Source organism: Dermochelys coriacea, chromosome 1, assembly GCF_009764565.3.
Source record: "Dermochelys coriacea isolate rDerCor1 chromosome 1, rDerCor1.pri.v4, whole genome shotgun sequence".
NCBI classification, from domain to species: Eukaryota; Metazoa; Chordata; order Testudines; family Dermochelyidae; genus Dermochelys; species Dermochelys coriacea.
In genome coordinates, this window is record NC_050068.2 from 19640160 (window position 1) to 19662732 (window position 22573).

At 40.2% G+C, this 22573-nt stretch overlaps 1 protein-coding gene across 1 annotated transcript in view; it reads right to left on the bottom strand.

The window, feature by feature from the left end:
- The window catches only part of DLG2 (discs large MAGUK scaffold protein 2), a 1500569-nt gene that overhangs the window by 261922 nt on the left and 1216074 nt on the right, over positions 1–22573 (bottom strand). The window contains 1 exon segment of the mRNA XM_043504108.1: positions 15836–15938. Coding sequence (XP_043360043.1) covers positions 15836–15938 — 103 coding nt within the window.

Here is a 22573-nt window from a genome sequence, read left to right on the forward strand (position 1 = left end):
TAAGAAGGGCAGATCTTTACGGAGTTAAAGTGGCAGCAGCTGACATAACTAAGAACAGATCTCAAGCATACAAAATTCCACTCCTTTTTTGTTACTTTCCCTGGAAGACAGGTGAACGAGAGCAGTTAAATACCTTTTTCTCTGGATTGAGTGGAACTGAAGCAAAGCTTCCTATTTAGCTGTAATTAATTTTAACTGAAAAAATAATATACATGTCCTATTTGATCTCTACTCCATTTTAATTGATGATGATTTTCATAAAGACTTGTATTCTTACTATGTTTGCTTGCTTCACAGTAACAAATTTCTTGTTGCTTTAATCTGTTCTGTTAAAAAAATGCTTCCTTAAAGAAATGCTATGATTACTGTGACCAGAGATTCAGATCAAACACTCAGGCAATGTATAATTACACTGATTTCTCCTGGCCAAGGCATTCTACTGGAATGCGGCGAAAAACTTACTGCTGAGTTGCATCTCACATCTGATACCAAAAGACTTCATTTAAGGAACTTGGACTGGAGGCTCATTGTCTAGAGTGCACAGCTGCAGCCCTTTCTTACAGCAGGTTATTTATAATTCCTATCAGATTTTTTTTCAATAGCATAAAGCAAAGTGAATGAATTTGCACAGACTGAACACTGAAGTCCTGACTTACTTGAGGGTTGTATTCCTTTTCCACTGAACAAATACAATAGGGTAATTAAATCATAGTAACTATATGACTGGAGAGAATAAAGAAAGATTAAAAAAAATATTAAGCAAATCCATGCTTTCCCTGACACATATATGCTCACAGTCATCGGAAACACTCTGTACAGCAGGGGTGGCCAATGAGATCCTGAGAAGGAGCCAGAATTTACCAATGTACATTGCCAAAAGCCTCAGTAATACGTCAGCAGCTCCGCATCAGCTCCCCGACCCTGCTCCCAGTGACTCCCCCTCCTTCCCCGCACCTCCCAATCAGCTGTTTCATGGTATGCAGGAGGCTGGAGGACAGGAGGGAGGAGCGAGGGCATGGCAGGCTCAGGGGAGGGGGCAGAAAGGGGTGGAGTGGGGGCAGAGCCAGGGATTGAGTATTGAGCATCCCCCAGCACACTGGAAAGTTGGTGCCTGTGGCTCCAGCCCCGGAGTCGGTGCCCGTACCAGGAGCTGCATTTTAACGTCTGAAGAGCCGCATGTGGCTCTGGAGCCACAGGTCGGCCACCCCTGCAATACAACCTTATAATGTTTGGAGCCATTATATCCCTTCAAGAGAGTTCTAGAGTTTTTTTAAAAAAAACACCATCCTAGCTGCTATGGATGTAGAAGCTCTCTATACCAACATTCCACACAAAGATGGACTACAAGCCATCAGGAACAGTATCCCCGATAATGTCATGGGAAACCTGGTGGCTGAACTTTGCGACTTTGTCCTCACCCATAACTATTTCACATTTGGGGACAATGTATACCTTCAAATCAGTGGCACTGCTATGGGTACCCGCATGGCCCCACAGTATGCCAACATTTTTATGGCTGACTTAGAACAACAATTCCTCAGCTCTCATCCCCTAACGCTCCTACTCTACTTGCATTACGTTGATGACATCTTCATCACCTGGACCCATGGAAAAGAAGCCCTTGAGAAATTCCACCATGATTTCAACAATTTCCATCCCACCATCAACCTCAGCCTGGACCAGTCCACACAAGAGATCCACTTCCTGGACACTATGGTGCTAAAAAGTCATGGTCACATAAACACCACCTTATACCAGAAACCTACTGACCGCTATACTTACCTACATGCCTCCAGCTTTTATTCAGACCACACCACATGATCCACTAACTACAGCCAAGCTCTAAGATACAACCACATTTGCTCCAACCCTTCAGACAGAGACAAACACCTACAAGATCTCTATCAAGCGTTCTTACAACTACAATATCCACCTGTTGAAGTGAAGAAACAGACTGACAGAGCCAGAAGAATACCCAGAAGTTACCTACTACAGGATAGTCCCAACAAAGAAAATAACAGAACGCCACTCGCCATCACCTTCAGCCCCCAATTAAAACCTCTCCAGCGCATCATCAAGTATCTACCACCTATCCTGAAGGACGACTCATCACTCTCACAGATCTTGGGAGACAAGCCAGTCCTTGCTTACAGACAGCCCCCCCAACCTGAAGCAAATACTCACCAGCAACCACACACTACACAACAAAACCACTAACCCAGGAACCTATCCTTGCAACAAAGCCTGTTGCTAACTGTATCCACAGATCTATTCAGGGGACACCATCATAGGGCCTAATCACATCAGCCACACTATCAGAGGTTTGTTCACACCTACCAATGTGATATATGCCATTATGTGCCAGCAATGCCCCTCTACCATGTACATTGGCCAAACCGGACAGTCTCTACGTAAAAGAATAAATGGACACAATTCAGATGTCAGGAATTATAACATTCAAAATCCAGTCTGAGAACACTTCGTAGCTCATCTTAACTGATCACTCTTGTTATAGTGTGCATGGTAACACCCATTGTTTCATGTTCTCTGTGTATATAAAATCATCCTACTGTATTTTCCACTGCATGCATCCGATGAAGTGGGCTGTAGCCCACGAAATCTTATGCTCAAATAAATTTGTTAGTCTCTAAGGTGCTGCAAGTACTCCTGTTCTTTTTGCGGATACAGACTAACACGGCTGCTGCTCTTAAAACTATATAAAAAGTATTGATTTCTTTAAATTGTACAGGCTTTCAGAATACTTTCTATAAAATCACCATAAATTTATATCAAACCCTTAATGGGTTAACCTCAATTAAATTTTATACTTATTTTCCATATGGGGCTGACACTAGAAGGAAGAAAAAAAAAAGTCCTGTGTGGTTGAAACATTTTCCTCACTAGGATTTGTTTTGTCAGTTCCTTTTTCTGGCAATCTCTCATGACTCTGAAAAAGCTGTGGACTTTTAGAAGAGTAAAATCAGAAGTTAAAGAGAGGGAAAATGAGCCTGTGGATGAAAAGCTGAATGACTCAGAAGACACCAGTTACTTTGCTCCATCCCACCGAAATCTGAAAGAAAGAATTTTTATCTCTGTGCCTGTTTTTTTTTTAAATTGATGCAAGGTCTTGAAAGTATCATCTTAGTATTTACTCTACCATTATGTCAACTGCCTATTCTTGTAGGCTGCTTTGTTGAATCATCTGGATTAAATTAACTGAAACCTAACTAACTGATACAAAGAACAGATATAACAATTTTCTCCTGCTCTTTTGTATTAACATTTTGTGATGTGGGAAGTAATAAGCTTGTGTTTACTTATCAGGATCCTGTTGATTACTAATGCTGTAGGCTTTGTTGTTGCAAATATGATGAATATGACAAACAGTTTTGGTTCCTTACTGGTAAATTGTATGTTAAAACTCTACAATTCAGAGAGAAATAAGTTTGTATGTATTTATCATATTGTTAACTGTTCTCAGTTTTAAACCTTTTGGTTTTGGAGTTGACTACTTTTACAGTCTAATTTGTCATTCTAATTTGATGGAGTAAGAAAATATAATTTTGGCTTAATTCTTGTGTACTAATAACTAATATTTATGACTGTATTTAATGCTCAAAATATGCTGAGCATTTTATTAATATTAATTGATTTTTCCTGTGTCTAAAACCACAGTAGGTACTTTACAGCACAAAGCTATGTTCACCATCAGAACAAGTCTTATAATCTAAAGTCCTGATTCAGGGTTTTGCATGGGCATGAGTTTGTCCACATAGAGTAGTTTGGAGCCTTAGGTTATATATGATGCAACAAGCGGCACTGTCAAACAGTACCAAGGGATGAGGTGAGAAGGTCTCATAGTAACTCATGGGCACATTTGGTGGTTCAATTTAAAGTTCTATTTTTAACAGTTGTCATCAGTTACAGAATCAAAGGGTTAGTCTTCAGTGTGAACTTCTTATATGCTACAATGGAAACTTTGCCTATTAATTGTTAAATTCCAATATGCTAGCATAGAACTAGACACAAAACTAAAGTTCTTGTCCCAAACAGCCCTACCAGAGCACAATAGTTAAGGTTGACAGCTTCTTTTGTTTAGTCTGTAGCTTCTTCCAGACAGGGTGGTTGCTACATGTCAGGGACCTCATCAACCCACAGCCTACCCACTACACATTGCACCGTTCAACAATACAGCAATTTCCTAAATTCGTAAGTTATACAAAGATTCACCAGATTTTCACAATCAGCTTTTCTCTTTGTATTCCCATGCAGGCTAACTCCGAACATTACATTTCCTTCATGCAGTTATAAAACTGTGAGGAAATTTGCACTGACATTGATACACAAACACTGAGTGTTCCATCAAAATACATCATCTTCCAAAGCCTGCATAATAAATAATAGGAGGCACATATATAGGTCTTCACACTTTCAAAGCACAAACATTAACTAATCCTCACCACACTTTTGTGAGGTCAGAATTCAAGTATTATTGCTACATTTATAGAAAGGGAAACAAAAACAGAGTTTACAGTCAATTATATAAAATCCTGTAGAGAGTCAGTGACAAAGTCACAATTAGAACTCAGGACTTCCTGCTTCCAGGCTCAAGCTCTGCCCATTAGACTACGCTGTCTCTCAATCTTCTAGCAGAAGACCTCATAATTTTACATTGCTCTTGAACTCACTACTAGAATGACAAATAAGTGAAGCCACTTTTGAAAGAGGGTTTGGAGACAGGCCTATAAGCAAAATAGTTTACAAATCTATAAATCTACCTTGAGGATAGTTATGCCAGATTTTCAACAAGTTTGTATAGCAACATGTATCTTTAGTAGTCAAATATTGTTCATGGCATAATGTATTACCATTAGTGTAAGCAACCTAAATTTTAGAATACGTATGTGCGCTTTGGGGTTAATTGGGCTCACCTTATAGTTGTTACGAGCTTTGCCTTCAGTTGGAAAAGGCTCAGAGTTCATGTTGATACACACACACCCCTCCCTAATCCTGGATAAGATTTTCAAAAGTGACTAGTGATTTTAGGAACCTCATTTTTTGGGTGCTCATCTTGAGACATATTAAAGGGACCTGATTTTCAGAGGCTAGGTCAGCCAGCACTTTCTGAAAATCCAGCCCTTTCAAGGAAAAAAACAATTCTCTGGCTAACCAGCAAATGCTTCTAACAACTCAAAGGGATATGAGCTCTTTGACTTTGTCATGTCGGTTTGAGAGAACCTGAAATAGTGTTTTGAAATCTGAGCATACACCTGAATTTTGCCAATAGCCTTTTTTTTTAAATCTCTCTACTGCCTACATTTTCTGATGCATCTGTCATATTTTTAATGCATCTGGTGTTCCAATTTAGCACCCAGAAATGCTCAGATTTATTCTCCAAGTCTCATTATTTTAACTATTCTCATATCCAGTTCTTTTACGCAAAGCTACAGATGCCATGTAAACAAACTTACGAACAGTATATTCAATTATTGAAATATATTTATGCTATACACTACACTGAGATGACCATTAGAACCAATATTTCGAAAACTCATTCAGGATTATTTTGTGCATGTAAAGTGTTTTAAAGAAGAAAAGTGCTGTACATAGAAAGCATGAGGTATAATGCTCATTTTTAACATCACAACTTTTCCTTGCAAATCTCAGGGGAAAGTACTTACAGATGTCTAAGATTAATATTTTTCAGAGCTGCATTTCTGACATTAGACACCTAAATCCATAGTTAAAAGAAAAGGAGTACTTGTGGCATCTTAGAGACTAACAAATTTATTTGAGCATAAGCTTTCGTGAGCTACAGCTCACTTCATCGGATGCATGCAGTGGAAAATACAGTGGGGAGATTTATATACACACACAGAGAACATGAAAAAATGGGTGTTACCATACACACTAACAAAAGTGATCAGTTAAGGTGAGCTATTACCAGCAGGAGAGCCGGGGCGGGGTGGGGGCACGACCTTTTGTAGTGATAATCAAGGTGGGCCATTTCCAGCAATTGACAAGAACATGTGAGGAACAGTGGAGGGGCGGGGGGTGGGCGGGAAATAAACATGGGGAAATAGTTTTACTTTGTATAATGACACATCCACTCCCAGTCTTTATTCAAGCCTAAATTAATTGTATCCAGCTTGCAAATTAATTCCAATTCAGCAGTCTCTCGTTGGAGTCTGTTTTTGAAGCTTTTTTGTTGAAGTATAGCCACTCTTAGGTCTGTAATCGAGTGACCAAAGAGATTGAAGTGTTCTCCGACTGGTTTTTGAATGTTATAATTCTTGATGTCTGAATCCATAGTTAGTAATCTAAATACAACTATCTGAATTTCCAAAGAACAAATCAATCACTGAAGCTCAGCAGCTTTGAAAACCAGGCCATTTTTATTCAGGTGTTTAACTGGATTTAGAAGATTAGCTTTAGGCATCTAGATTTGAAATTGTTGACTTTAGTATTTTTGAGCTATCCTCAATTTACAGCCACAGAGGAAAGTAATTGCATTCAATAGACATTGCTGCTTCTAAGAGAAAATATATTGCACAATGTAACTTGCTATGTTTTTCGGGGTATCTCCCCGCAAATCATTCCCCTGCCACTGCAAAGGTCCCAGGCATCGGTGTTCCTCAGTCCCTCCTATTCTCTGCCTGTGGCAAACAATAGATTAATTGCTGGAGGGATGCAATACTTTAGTCAACTCCAGATTATTGGGCTCACTGCAGGTATAACTGGTGGGGTTTAGTGGCCTATTATGTGCAGGAAATTAGATTAGTTGATCTGGTAGTCCCTTCTGGCCTTAAACACTGATTCTGTAACACATTTATAGAAGTTTAACTCTGTACGTACACAATTATAATATACCTTTTACTGACTTTAATTTCACTTCTTACCACTGCAGTGTTAGATTTTAGATTGTTTATTCCATTTACACTTTTCAAAGCTTTAACCTGAATTGCTATCTTCAGCATTAACATGGTGACTCAAGCTGGACAGAGAAGCTGGAACTGAAGAAATCATGGGTCTGTAAATGCAATGACCCATCATGCAAAGCATTCCACTAAAAAAATAACAGATTTTTTTTTTAAGCTGACATGATAGATTGTACTTTGGCATCCGATGAAGTGAGCTGTAGCTCACGAAAGCTTATGCTCAAATAAATTTGTTAGTCTCTAAGGTGCCATAAGTACTCCTTTTCTTTTTGCGAAAACAGACTAACACGGCTGAAACCTGTACTTTGGCAACAATTCTTTAGTTGATAAAGAGGTAGTAATGACAGCTGAGCCTAAAATTTATCCTATTTCTCCTGGTAACTGTCAGAGTAGCCAAAGAGGCTATTAGCAGACTAAAAATAAATGAAGTTAATGACAGACAAAGATGGTACATGAAGAAGCAATTATTGTAGGAGCAGCTATTGTAGTAACTATTATTTCCATAGGTTTGCTAGTTGACGATAGCCAGATCAAAAATATGACACCAACGTTTAAGAGGCTACTTTATAGTCTTATGTCTATGCTCCAGAGATATGCCCAATCTCAAAACTTGTGACATCCGTTAGATGAGCCATTATAGACTTTTTAGAGTTTAGCAGCTAATTTCTTAGGAGACTGCAATTCTTAGAATTGAGCACGCTCCATCCCCACACAACTTTATGTGTAACCAAAATGCACATGCACCAACCCCTCAGAATTAAATAGCATGCAGCATTCCTACAGCTATAAGGGCTGAGCAGAACTGTTCCCTGCAATAGCTCCTCCTGGCAGCCAGGAGCTGCTGTGGCAACAAGTGGACCTGAGAACAGGGAAACTGGCTCTCCTGTGCTATCAATGCTCCCGCTACTGGTGTCCGGACAGTGAGAAGAAAGCAGAAACTGTCTGCTTCATGCAGAAGGGTGGGGGACTGGGACTAGGCAGGATGGCTAAATACTTGGCCTCAGTTTTTAATGAGAAGGTTACATGTGGTGACAAGATGGCTAATGGGAACAAGGATAAGGAAGTAGAAATTACCACAGCCAAGGTGGAAGCCAAACTCAAGCATCTTAATGGAACCAAATCGGGGTGCCTGGATAATCTCCATTCAAGATTGTTAAAGGAACTGACACATGAAATTGCAAGCCCAAGAGCAAGGATTCTGATGACTCTGTAAACTCGGATTTCCTATGACTGGAAAGTTGCAAATAGAGTGCCTATATTTAAGAAAAGAAATAAATAAGGTGATCATGGAAACTACTGGCCCATTAGTTCGACCTCAATTGTTTGCAAGGTCTTAGAACAAATTTTGAAAGAGAGAGTAATTAAAGACATACAGATAAAAATAATTGGGACAAAAGACAACATGGTTTTACTAAAGGTAGATCGTGCCATACCAACCTGATTTCTTTCTTTGAGAAGATAACTGATTTTCTAAACTAAGGAAATGAAGTAGATGTAACCTACCTTGATTTCAGTAAAGCATTTAATATAGTTCCACATGGGAAATTATTAAAGTGGAGAAGACGGGGATTAATATGAGAATTAAAAGGTGAACTGTCAGGCTGGAGGGAGGGTACTCTTGGAGTTCCTAAAGGATCGGTCTTGAGACCAATCTTATTTAACATTTTCATTAATGTCCTTGGCATAAAAAGTGGAAGCATGCTAATCAAATTTGCAGATAACACAAAGTTGAGAGGTATTGCCAATATGGAGGAGGACCGGAATATCACACAAGAAGATTTAGATAATCTTGAAAACTGGAGTAACAGAAATGGGATGAAACTGAATAGTGCAATGTGAAAGGTTACGTGCTTAGGGACTAGCGAAAATATTTGCTATAAACTCAGGACTTATGTGATGAAGCCACAAAAAAAAAGGCTAATGCAATCCCAGGATGCATCAGGCGAGGTATTTCCAGTAGCGATATGCAAGTGTTATTACCTTGTACAAGGCACTGATGAGACCTCATCTGGAATACTGTGTGTAGTTCTGGTCTTCCATGTTTAAAAAAGATGAATTCAAACTGGAACAAGTGCAAGAAGGGCTACTAGGAGGATCTGAAGAAGGGAGAACCTATCTTATGAGAGGAGACTTAAGGTATTTGGCTTGATCAGTCTAACAAAACAAAGGGTGAGGGGAGATATGATTGCTCTCTATAAATACATCAAAGGGATAAGCACCAGTGAGGGAGACAGCATTCAAATTAAGGGCCAATGTTGGCCCAAGAACAAATGGATATAAACTGGCCATCCACAAGTTTAGTCTGGAAATTAGATGAAAGTTTCTCACTACCAGAGGAGTGAAGTTCAGTTACAGCCTTCCAAGAGGAGTAGTGGGGGCAAAAAACCCAACTTGCTTCAAGACTGAGCTTGATATGTTTATGGAGGGGATGGTATGATGAAGTTACCTATAATGGCATATGGGCAATTTGTAACTGCTATTACCACATATCTCCAATGGCTGGAAATAGGACACTAGATGGGGGAGGCTCTGAGTTACTACAGTGAATTCTTTCCCAGGTGTCTGGCTCATGGCTCTTGCCCACATGTTTGGGGTCTAACTGATCATCACATTTGGGGTCATGAAGGAATTTTCTCCAGGTCAGTATGGCAGAGACCCTAGGGCTTTTTGCCTTCCTCATCAGCATGGGACACAGGTCACTTGCTGATCTGAACTAAATGGTAGATTCTCTGTAATGAAGTCTTTAGCTCAAGATATAAGGACTTCAGTAACACAGACAGAAGTTAGGGGCCTATTACACGAGTGGGTGGGGAGAGGTTCTGTGTCTTGCAATGTGCAGGAGGTGAAATGAGACAATCATGATAGACTTTATGGCCAAAATAGACCATAAGTCTATGAGAATATTCCCTATCCTGCCTTGAAAATATCAAACGTTTTTATTTTTTATCCCCATTATAATTCATTTAATTTTGAGGGCTGGGTGCTCCATTTTCCACCCCTGCATCAAAATTATTTTACTCACTTCTGTTGAGAATTATTCATGGGAGGAAGAAGAGTCCAGTGACTAAAACAAAGGGAAACATGCCAGGGTTGATGGACTCTATTCCTGGATCTGCTACTGACTCATCTATTGACCTGTGGAAAGTGGCCGGGGAAAAGCAGTTTACTACTGCTAGGTACATCCCACTGGTGTTGGTTGAGACTTGGTTAATGTTTGTAAAGCTCTATAATATCCTCAGATGGGTGTTACTATATAAAAGTGTCAAATACTATTATGCTAACTCAGTGATGGCCAGCCCGCACCACTTCCTGCAACTCCCATTGGCCAGGAATGGCGAATCGCGGCCACTGGGAGCTGCATGTGCCCTTGCCGCGGACAGTCAATTTAAACATACTGTCTCACTGCCCGCCAGCGGATTACCCTGATGGGCTGCAGGTTGCCCACCACTGCGCTAACTTCTCAAATAGCTTACAAGTTTTGAGAAGCTGCATGCAGAACTTGTATTGGCTTCACTGGGAGCAGCACATTCAAACCAGCATTGGGCTTTGACAATGCACAATGTCATCTTTGCTAGTTAATAAGGTTAGCTTGGCACCTGTCATGTTCCTTAATACTTAACTTGCCTCAATTTCCTCAGGAGCAGAATTCCCCAGCATTGGAGAATAACTACTGTTTTTTGGAGTGCCCCCATCACATCCTTTAATATCACGGTCCTCAGCTCTCACTGTAGTTGCTTTCTTTGTACGTTGTAAAATATCCGTAGCTATTTTTGGGTGAATGGCCCATTAAATTACCCCATGAATAAGTCTATTTCTTACTACAGCAATGTGTCCTAGACTTGCAGGGAAGATCTGAAGTGCATGTTTCTGATTTTTTATTATACTCAGATTCAAGGGCATTTCTGCGGGAAAGCCTCAATAGAATGGGAATTCAACTTTAATTAGAACATCTTTGTCACTCAATATATGCACCAATGTCCCATTATGATGCATGGAACCTGTTTGTCTCATCTGTATCATCCCTTCTTTCTAAATTATTCTCCTAATCAAAAATACATTGGATTTTTCAGCCAGTGAAATCTCCCACTCAGCTCCAGCAGCCAGGCAATGATGATTCTAAAATGATTCTAAACGTTTTTATTGTTACTGACTCTTATAATGCTGGCATTCTCCAGTCAGCCAGATGAACACTGAGGATGAAGAGGCCCTTCCCCATATACATATGTTCGTATATACTCTTTTCCCACACATACACTCTTTAAAAGTGCATGCGTGACACACAGTCTTTGTACTCTGGATTCTCTGAGTAGATGTGCCCACAGAGGCACCAAGATGATGAGGGCCCAGATCCTCAGCTGGCATAAATTAGTGTAACTCCATCAAAGTCAATGGAGTTACACCAATTTATATAAACTACAGAAAAGGCCTTGAGTGTGCGTGTATGTATATTTAAATGTATATCAAGACAGCTTGCCACAGATGTATAGATAAAGCCATTTACATTTGCAGTGTATTTTATATCTACCTTATTTCTGTAGCATCCAGAAGGGCTAGATGTGTGAATCATGCATATGCATTAAAATTATACCAAAACAGCAGACTCATCAAGACATGTGTTTACATTTTTGAGGTAGCAATTAGGCAGTAATGGTGGGGGATAAGAAGTAACCCAGAAGTCATTCCAGAAGGCAAGTATAATAGTGGTGCTTAGGAATTGTAGTCTAGTATTTTAAAAACATAAAATCTCCCCCTCCCCCCCCGCCTACAGTTCAGACACAGATGTAAGACAAAGGGACTTCTGTAAAAGCTGACACAGGTCACACGTGAACAGGCAAAAAGGTAGTGTCTGTTATAATACTTAAGATGAACTCCCAACTTCAAAGAAAAAGGAACTACAAACAGGAATTATCTGCTTCACTATTTTAAGATGCTTTTAACTACAGTTATAGCTCTAATAACTACCATTGCTAACATCAGCAAACAAAGATACAAGTTTTTCAGAAAGGATAGCTGTCACTGAGATTCCCTTCCTCACCAAGATTCAGATAGTCAATTACTACCCAACATATTTGGCTTTCCTCAAAAATGTACAGTGCTGTATTTGTGCCAGCAAGCAGCTAACAATTAATGGAAATAGGGATAGAGTGCAAATATCCTCATTATAACATCTTTTTGGCCCCTTCAGTGTCCATTGGTCGAATCAAGTTGTAATTAATGAATGTCTTCCCTTCATACAAGCTGTTAAAGGAAGATGTTAATTGATTTGCTTGAAAGATTTATAGCATATGGAACAGCTGACTGGCTTAATGGTTTTCCCAGGGATTGCTGTGAGGAAACAGCTGCAGAGATACTGCAATGCAGCACAGCACAGTTTCCAGACTACTGACACTGACTATTTTGCAAAAGTCTGAGGACTAAATTCTGTTTACAGCCCTGTAATGGGGACGAATGGGTGCAGTTGAGAGCAGAATGTGGAATTTCTCTCTTAGGGTATGTCTATGGAGCAACTCGGCGTGCGCAGCTGGCCTGTGCCAGCTGACTCAGGCATGCAAGGCTCAGGCTGTTTCACTGCTGTATCGATTTATGGGCTTGGGCTCTTGGATCCTGCAAGGTGGAGGGTCCCAGAGCTCAGGCTCCAGCCCATGCCCATAAGTCTAAACAGCAATGAAACAGCCCCACAGCCTGAGCCCTGCAAGCCGGAGTCAGCTGGCATGGGCCAGCTGCAGGTGTCTAGCCGGTGTGTGGACATACCCTTAGTGTTCCCAACATAAAGACCAGTATTTTCTTCCCCGACATCTCTTCCATTCAGGATGAGTTGTGTAAAGCATAGCTCCCCTTCCTTTCAAACTGTATCACTTACACTGACCACAGAATTTTACCGTAGCTCCTTCCTTACTGTACTGCAGCACCACCATCACCACTGACATGGGAATACATCCTATCCAATGGAATTTGAAATGCTGAAGATATTTCCTGTACTCCCAATAGGACAACTGTGGGTGAACGCTGATTTCTTAAAGAGAGCTATTGAAGATGCACATGGCCATGCCCTTTTAAGATGGGCCTCATATTACAATAGCTACTCAGGACATACCAAGTAAGTCCATGCTGCAGAAAAGGGTGAATGCCACCTTGCTGGCTGTCCATTTTTGCAAAGGCACTAACTGGCTTTAAAAGGAGTTTGAAAAGGTTGCTATTCAGGAAAAAAGTGCAGGCAAGCAAAAATGTTTCCATGAATATGGTTATAAATGTGATAACATGGCTAAAATATGAGTGAGTGGGCCCCCCTCATCTTTTTGATTGACAAGTTTTTAATTGCTTGTATTTGTTTCTTTACCTTCAATAGCAGTTGAGTAAGGAATAGTCTCATTGAAGTCAATGGTACTGCTCTTGTGCTTAATGCTAGGCAGGTGTTGAAATATCCAGCTGAACTGGAGCTGCAGTAATCATTATGGAACATAGAAACGGGAGGCTGGAAGGGACCTCAGGAAGACTTCAAGCCCAGCCCCTACACTGGCGGACCAAGTAAACCTAGGCCATCCCTGACAGGTGTTTCTTCAACCTGTTCTTAAAACCCTCCAATGATGGTGATTCCTCAACCTCCCTTGGAAGTCTAGTCCAGAGCTCAAATATCCTTATAGCTGGAAAGTTTTGTCTAACATCTAACCTAAATTTCCCTTGCTGTGGTTTAAGCCTATTATTTCTTATCCTATCTTCAGTGGACATGAAGGAGATGTTACTACCTTGTACAGTAACTGGAGTTCTTTGAGATTTGTCTCCCTGCGGTTTCTCCACATCAGGTACACATGCACCCCATGCATCTTCGACTGGAGATTTTCAGTAGCAGTGCACATTTGGCCCACACAGGTGCCCTACACAACCTCGTGCTCCACACCAAGGCTATATAGGATCACGCAGGTGACCTGTCCTCAGTTCCTTCTCCTCTGCAAAGTCCCACAGAGGAAACTGGAAGCAGAGGGGAAGGAGCGGGGACAGTGGAGCACTCATAGGGGGACACATCTCAGAGAACTCCAGTTACTGTACAAGGTGAGTAACCTCTCCTTCTTCAAGTAGTGCTCCTATGGGTGCTCCACTTCAGGTGGCTACTGAGCAGTGTCCGCAGCTGGAGGGGGAGGCTTCCAAGACTGAAGACAAGACTGCATCCCAAGGGCAGCATCTGATCTGGAAGACTGGATGGTTTCTCAGATCAAATTTGCAATAGCTTTGGGTTGACCAAAACTGCATTTTTCAGCAAATAAACCATTCGTCCAAAAAATGTCACCCAGCTCAAGATGGCCCACCTCATCTTTTTATTTCTTGTATTTTTAGTTCCAATTTTGTCCTCACTTTTCTTCTTCCCTCCCCACCTCTGCTTTTATCTTTCAAAACTTTGTCCCATGCTAATTTGTCTATTTCTGCCTCAGAGAGGTAAGGGAAATAAAAAAAGGTGTGTGTGTGTGTGTGTGTGTGTGTGTGTGTGTGTGTGTGTGTGTAAAAGAAAGAGCAAGAAAGGAGAAGAGTTGGGGAAAGGAGTTTACTCACCCACACATTATGTTTTATTTTTGCTAGTGTCTGCATTTCCTAGTTCCAGGCAAGATGAGAAGTGAAAATGCTTTAACAACAAGATAAAAGCTATTCAGCCTGATGGCAAGCTCTAGAAATCTTGCAATGGAACCCACTTACATAAGATTTCCAGGCAACTCTAAATACTCAAAAATGCTTCGGAGTTCATATAAGGTTCAGATAAACATTTGAATGCTCAGATCAAACCAAGTGAGAACTCTGAACCCATTCACCGCTATTACCTCCTTTTTTACTTTGGACTGCAACCGTAGGTTAGAGGGTCAGTTTATAATATCACAACAGCTATGTATTTTATACTCTTTTCTTTACTACATGATTATTAACTTATTGAAGCATTAACTCTTTCCTCCATTTTAATTGCTGATCATCAGCTGTCTGCTCAGAAACTGGCACATTACGCACTATTGTTTACCATCCAAAAAATCAAGAGCTGCAATTTTACTTGCGACTTTCTGTAATAACAGTCTAAATTGATATTTATGTTCTTATTAAACTGGAAGAGATAAACAAGACTGCCGCAACTAATGGGAACCAAAATCTTCTGTCAAGAACTTTCTGTAATACAATTATTTTACCCCTTCTTCCTTGATCTGAAATTTATCTAGATCTATATACTGTATATATATATATATACACACACACACAAATTACTTCATGTATGTAATAAAGTATAATATTTGAAATTTTGTTTGCTTCTAATTCCCCTCTCTTTTTCTCCTTACCTCATCTCTTTCCATTGGTATCTGTCTTAATTGCACATTTTCTGTTTTAATTTTAACTTGGGGGGGGAAGCGTCTGAGTCAGAGCATGAGAAAGGGAGTGAGTGAGAATTTATTATTTATGAAAAGTGGCAGCTTGATAAAGCCTGGTGACTGAAGTCCTCAGTTTAGCCACCAAAAAGATACAGCACAGAAATACAACTGGCTGACCAGTGTGTCTCAGTTCTCACATGGAGAAACCACTTTCTAAGGGTGAAAAGGTACTTCACTCTCCATGTCTATTCAGCCCTTGGTATCCCTGAGACTATCAGCAAGAGGTCCCATGAGTGCCACTTTTGAGGACAGTTAGTGTGAGGAGGACACCTCTTCATCCACCAGGTAGTGGAATAAGTCCACATAAGTCATCACACACAGGGTGCCAAACCACCACTGTTTTTTTCTGCATGGTTCTTATCTCCACTTTTTCCCAATTTTATTGCTTTTCCTAATCTTGAAGTCTTGCAAGGTAGATGACATTATTCTTCCAGCCAAAGAACATCAGATGAAACCCAACAGCACTTCTTAATTGGACAGTAAATTAGTTCATTGACTTACCGTCCGGCTGGTATTGTGCTATGATTGTTACTATCTGCCCTGCTCCTTTTAGTGCAGCTGCAGCCTGCTCATGGGTAGCACCCCGAAGATCAATGCCATTCACCTGCAGGAGAAATGAAAACAAAAACGAACCATCTGAACTTGCTTCATAATGGATGGAAAGCCATGGAGAATCTGTTTTAATACTTGGGAAAGGGCATGGGGGTGGGAAATCATGTCACCAGTGTTCAAGAACAAAGACATAAATTATAATAGACTTATATGAAGCTACTTATGATTGACCAAGATCCTTTACCACTGGATCAGACTACTGTACATTGTGTTTATAACACACTGATCTGTATTACGTTATGTATAACACTGATCTTCATTACGTTCATTTGAGACAGCTGCCTATCTTGTTTTCTGCTCTCTTAAGTTCACATTTTTCTTAAACTTTTTATTTAAAATCTTGACCAATTTTAACTTGGCTTTATAGGGTTTGAAGGTTCAATTCTTTACTGTGCCTGAGCACAGCGGAGAGGGAGTCCTGACAGAAACCCAACTGGGACACACTGATCCTGCTCTTGCAGCCCTGGTATAAATCTAACCTGCACGGGGCAGCTTCAATTTGCTTCACTGATGGGAGACATCCTATAAGCAGAGCGTCTGCTGCAGAGCCGCCTCGCTCTACCATACCCCAACCCTGAATGCCTCCTGCCTGTTCCCAAAATGCCTCTTTCCCATCGTGCGCGCTGGGCAGTTCAGGTGCAGGAGGGAGGTGGTAGCATAGGTGCCGGAGGCAGCCTAGCTACCTCTGCCATCTTTACACAGACTGGAGATTTTCCACGGGGGTTTCTCCACTAGTCTAACGTCACTTTGGGTTGCATAAGCAGTGTAACGTGAACTTAGCCGACCAGAGAATCCAGCTCTAAAGGTTTGTGGACACTTCAAACCTGTTTCATGTACAGAGCTAGTTGGTGATGCATGCTTTGTCAGCAACTATCATGAGGAAGTCAAGCAAATGCTCTTGGGGCAAGCAAACATGGGAAGATGAGCCAAGTAAGTGCCAGGTCACGGACAGTACGGGAGAAGGGTGAATAGCTCTGAGGCTGCTGAAAGCAACTTTGTGCTGACTGTGAAAGGAAGAAGAAAAACTCTCTTCTGCTCAGTGGCACAGTTCTTTTTTCCCCACACAGTCCTCGGCATATCCAGGACAGAGTTGGCAAACTTGATTTTGGCATTTTGATGTGAGCCTGTAAAATAATTTTATACCCCACCCACTTCCAATCATTAAATATAAGACCACCCTGAAGAGTCTAGGGAGTGTCACTGAGATGTTTCTTTGCGTATCCCCAAATCTTTGTAACGTCCACTAGGGAAGCTAATAAAGCAAATCAAATAATGAATCACAAATACTACTACTCATTTGCTCTTACAGAACATTCTGCAGACATTAACTAATCAGTAGTCACATCACCATTGAGAGGTTATCTTCAGTACACAGATCAGAAAATTGAGGCACAGAGGTTAAGTGACTTGACACAGGCCACAGAGGATGTCACTAGCAGACCTGGTATTAAAAGACAGGGATTTCCTTATGTCTTGCTTAGTTCATGGGACCATGCAGCCTTCCACGGTACTGAGATGCCCATTTTTGGGCAAGATCATGACTACTTACTAGAAAAGTGGCTCAGCAGCAGCTGCTCAGGCTAACATGCCTGAAGTGGTCCTAGCATCATCAACAGAAGCCCACGTGGCTCCAGTCCCCCAGAGCTGCACTTTGATTTGAGACTATTCCATAAATTGAAGAGACTAAAGCTGTGGGTTTCATTGGCAAAAGGGCAATGCACAGCATGTGAGTTTCAAACTTATAACCCTGCTGATTGCTTACCTCTGGTTTATGTTTCAAGGCTCTCTCTGACAACAAAAAGGAAGGGACACATTGGATTTGTGGGGTTTATTGATTAACTTCAGTGGAGTTAGACTAGGGATTAATTTGATGCCATAAAAGTTTACAAATAATAGCAGAGAAATTTAAGACAACTTTGCTTTGACTATATTATATTTGAAAACAGACAAGTTTCCAACTTGCTATCATTGATCTTAGAAAAAGTAATAATAAAAGAGCTACAGGAACACATGGACAATAATTATTTGTATGATGAACCCACTGAGGACTAAGATTTATTCTCTGAGTAACAACTTAGTTGTTTGCAACAATTAAAAAAAAATAGTTCCTAATACTGTTGTTGATATTGACCCTACCTGCAGTTTCTGATTAAGCAGATCAGACTATGATAAAGAACGGTTTAACAACTTTAAGAAATGTTAGGCTGTGAGCAGGAACACGTTGATCTATTTTAGATCAAACTGTATCTGACAGGGTCTCAGATGATGAGAGTGTATATATTTTCACTAGCCTGTACTGTGATTATCTGTGCTCTTCCATACAGATCCACACAGGTTCCTATTAGAGCTGGTTGGGAAATTATTTTTTTCTTCCCATATTTTTTTCATGACAAAGGAAAAAAACCTATTATTCCTGGGGAAAAAATAATAATAAAACCAAAAATCTGAAAACAAAACTCTAAGTTATGTTTTAAAAAATGAAAATGCAAAATATTTGTCAAAAATATTGTTTTCCCTCAAAAAATTGTTTTCAACAACACCTATTTTTCTAAGATTTTTGGTCTAAAAGTTTTAAGCTGTTTTTACTCCAATATCCTTCAGATCTCTTAGGCAGTCTATGGGATTTTTGCGATGTGTGATTTGGTGGCTACTGTGACACTCTATTTTACAGTGGCACCCTGGAATCCCCATATTCACCACTGTCATATAATTAGCATATGTTTTGTACAAAGTGTACCTTGTGAGGTATCATTTTAAAAGTCTTGATCCGTTGAACATTAATATCCTGTTGGATTGTATGTGCTATCATTATATGTGAGGTTATGAATCACTGCCGTATATGTTACTGATATATGTTGTGAGGTTGGGAACACCCACAATCAGCCTTTCACGTACAACAATGGAGTAGCCAGACATGATGATGGCCCATTAAAGGGAATCCACTCTCCCAAGGGCCAGCCCAGAGGACTTCTCAAAGACAGCATGTAGACAATGGAGACTGCTTGACCAATGGGGGCGGACACACACATTACATCAAAAGATCTTTCCAGCAAGCTAGAAGAAGCTATAAAACAGGGAAAGTGACATCATCACTTGGCCTCTCCTTCCTTCCCTCCAACTCAACACCTGGAGGAATGTCTGGAGGACAAAGACTTTGAATTGGGGAGAGTGGTCCCAGGCTGGGAAAGAGTTCCAGGATCTTTAACCTGCTTGCACCATCGGTTAGGGTGAGACACTGCTTGATTCAATTCCTGTTTAGTTTGTAAAACCCAGGCTGAGAACTTATTTTTATTTCTTAAGTAACCAACTTTCATCTTTATGCTTGCTACTTATAATCACTTAAAATCTATCTTTCCGTAGTTAATAAATCTATTTTACATTTTATACTAAAATTATATTTATATTTTATTTCAACTCAACTAAATAACTAAAGTTATTTCAACTTATTTATATTTCAACTAAAACGATGTGTTTTGGTTGAAGTGCTTAGGATATCTCAGCTCAGTTTTACCAAGGCTAGTGTATGTCCTCTCCACATTGAGGATGGGGCGGACTGTGTAATGAACTTAAACTGGCCAGGTTTCTGACCAGTGCAAGACGGTACAGTGCTGGGGTGCAAGGCTGGAGAACTGGGGGTAACTGGCTGGAGTTTCCCTATTGGTGGTGCATGGATGGCTGAGAGATCATTCATGTAACTCAGCTGGGTGTGTTCCTGCCTGCGGATGTCTGTGTAAGTGCAGTACCTGCTAGAGGTTTGTGGCTTGACACAGCATCACAATGTTGGTGGGACAGAGGGTTCAGCTGTCCCAAGATCAAAGTTGCACCCCGGGAACCCCATCACAGCTACCTTTACAGATTATACCAAGCGATATTGTTTATTATCTCAAGTTTCAGAGGACATTTTTAAAACTCAGGACAGGATGCCCACAAACTGGGTGAGATTGACTACTGGTCTGTGGAACCTCCTATCGGAGTACAACAGAGTGAACCCACATCTGACCATTTTCAGAGACTGATGCAAACCTACCTACATACAGAAGCATTCATAGAATTACAGAAAAGTAGTGCTGGAAGGGAGCTCATCAAATCCAGCCCCCTGTGCTGTGACAGGACCAAGTAAACCTAGACCACTCCGATCGGTTTTGCCCAACTTGTTTTAAACATTTCCAGTGATGGGGACTCCATGACCTGCCTTGGAAGCTTATTCCAGATCTTAACTACCCTTACAATTAGAAAGTTTTTCCTAATATCTAACCTAAATCTTCCTTGCTGCAGATTAAGCCATTTATACCTTCAATGAACATGGAGAACAACTGATCACAAGCTGCTTTATAACAGCCCTTAACGTATTGGAAGATTGTTATCAGGTCATCCCTCCGTCTTCTCTTCTCAAGACTAAACACGATCCATCTTTTTCAACCTTTCCTCATCAGTCAGGTTTTCTAAATCTTTTATCATTTTTGGTGCTCTCCTCTGGACTCCTTCTAATTTGTCCACATCTTTTCTAAATTGTGGTGCCCAGAATTGGACACAGTACTCCAGCTGAGGCTTCACCATTGCTGAGTAGAGTGAGACAATTACCTTCTGTGTCTTACATTCATGGCTCCTGTTAATACACTACAAAATCATATTAGCTTTTTTTTGCAGCTGCATCACATTGATGACTCATATTCAGTTTGTGGTTCACTATAACCCTCACATCCTTTTGAGCAGTGCTACTACTTAGACAGTTATTCCCCATTTTGTAGTTGTGCATTTGTTATTCCCTGATTTGTAGCTGTGCATCAGAAATACATTTCCTGCATTTACATTGTGGAGAATGAAAAGAGTTAGATATGCCAGGTTAAGTGGGTGGCTTCAGGATAACAAGGGCAGGTATATTATTGGCTAAACTATATGTAAGTCTATTTTTATAGCCTCTAGATATTACAATGATAGACAAGAACCCAGGAGACAGACTAGATTAGGTAGGATTAGACAAATTAAGAGAGATACATTGAACTCCTTCAATGGACTACTTTACACTGGGCTAACCAAAAAGATGATCTATCCCCCACAGATCAACCGGTGTAGAATGCAGTCATGCATTTGTTATCAAGGTGGGTGGAATGAATTCTGTGTATACACTGATTTGCTCTCTGCACTAGCTGCCTGTGGGTGGACAGAATGATTTCAAGGTTTTATTTTTGACATTTTAAAATACTAAATGCACTGGGTCTTTATTTTTTTTTCTGAGCTGCTGAAACCTTACACAGATTTATAGATCTTAAAGTCAGAACAAACCTTTATGATCATCTAGTCTGACCTCACTATGCATAATATGGGCTGTAGAATTCCACTCAATTAAAGTAGTGGAGGGAAATATTCTTTCCTACCACGCAAGTGAACACTAACAAGCTCAATAACTTGTGACTGAACAAGAGCATATTTTTTTTCTAAAGGCAACCAATCATGATTAAAGACGCTAAGCGATGAGGAATACACCACTTCCATTTAACATCTCACCCTACTAGGTCAGAAAGAACAGGATATTTTGGATTGACATCATGAGGGTGTAAAAACAGCTCATGCCCTTACCTTTGCCCCTGCAACTTATGCGGGCCCTGCCTCTTTTTCCATGTTATCTTATTAAGACAATTGTGTATAGCAACATTTTTGTATGACACCATTATTTAATTGCAAATTGTGAAACCTATTTTCAATTTCCAATTTAAATTTGTTTAAATACTTAGGTGTTAAGAACCTAGAATGCTATGCCGGGTGTGAACAATACAATACAAATGAACTGAACACTAGTCACGTATATAAAAGTGTATGAGTGTGATTGTGGGTGAGTGCAGAGCGAGTTTAAGGCACTCTGAAGGTGCCACTTGGTTATTTTCTTTTATAACATGGGACTTACAAAAAAGCACTGTTGCCCTGAGCTTGACTGAGCAATCCTGATGCCCAACTCCAGAATGAGTTTGACTGCACAATTTCTGATGCCTAATTCCAAAATGAATTTGACATAATGGAAATCAGAAAAGCCTGCAGCGTATACAGCTGTCTCTCTCTTCTGCATGCTGTGGCGAAAGGAGAGTAGAAAGACAACCGAAAAAAGACAACAATGTAATGAAAGATTAGGATTCAAAAATCCAAGAACAAAACTTCATCTGAGATTTGGAAAACTGCATAAAATGCCTGATTTTGAGCAACCTAATTTTTTCTTAACTACACACCTAGCCCTGCTGCAAATTATACAAATTAAACACAGTAGCTGGAATTTTAGGCACTACTCTTTAAGGACCAATGCAAACCATATTTAAGTCAGCGCTTTCCTAACTTCAATGACCACTGAATCAGGCCCGAACAGATCTGGTATTAATACAGGAAGGTAAAATCATTATACTTGGACAGACCATAAACTTTTACATTTTTTCCAAGATATTTAATCAAATAGCATGTATTATTATGCTCAACCCTGAATTGCACAAATTAAAGTCTTTGAATGTCTTTTCTTCTTGTGCTAGCCTAAGCCTGATTTGTATGTAGGTCATTCAAATTCAAAGACCAGAGGAGTAATCTATGGTATCAAAGCTACCTTTATTTTGGGTTTGTACAGCAATTAAAGGAACACTCAGAGTCCCT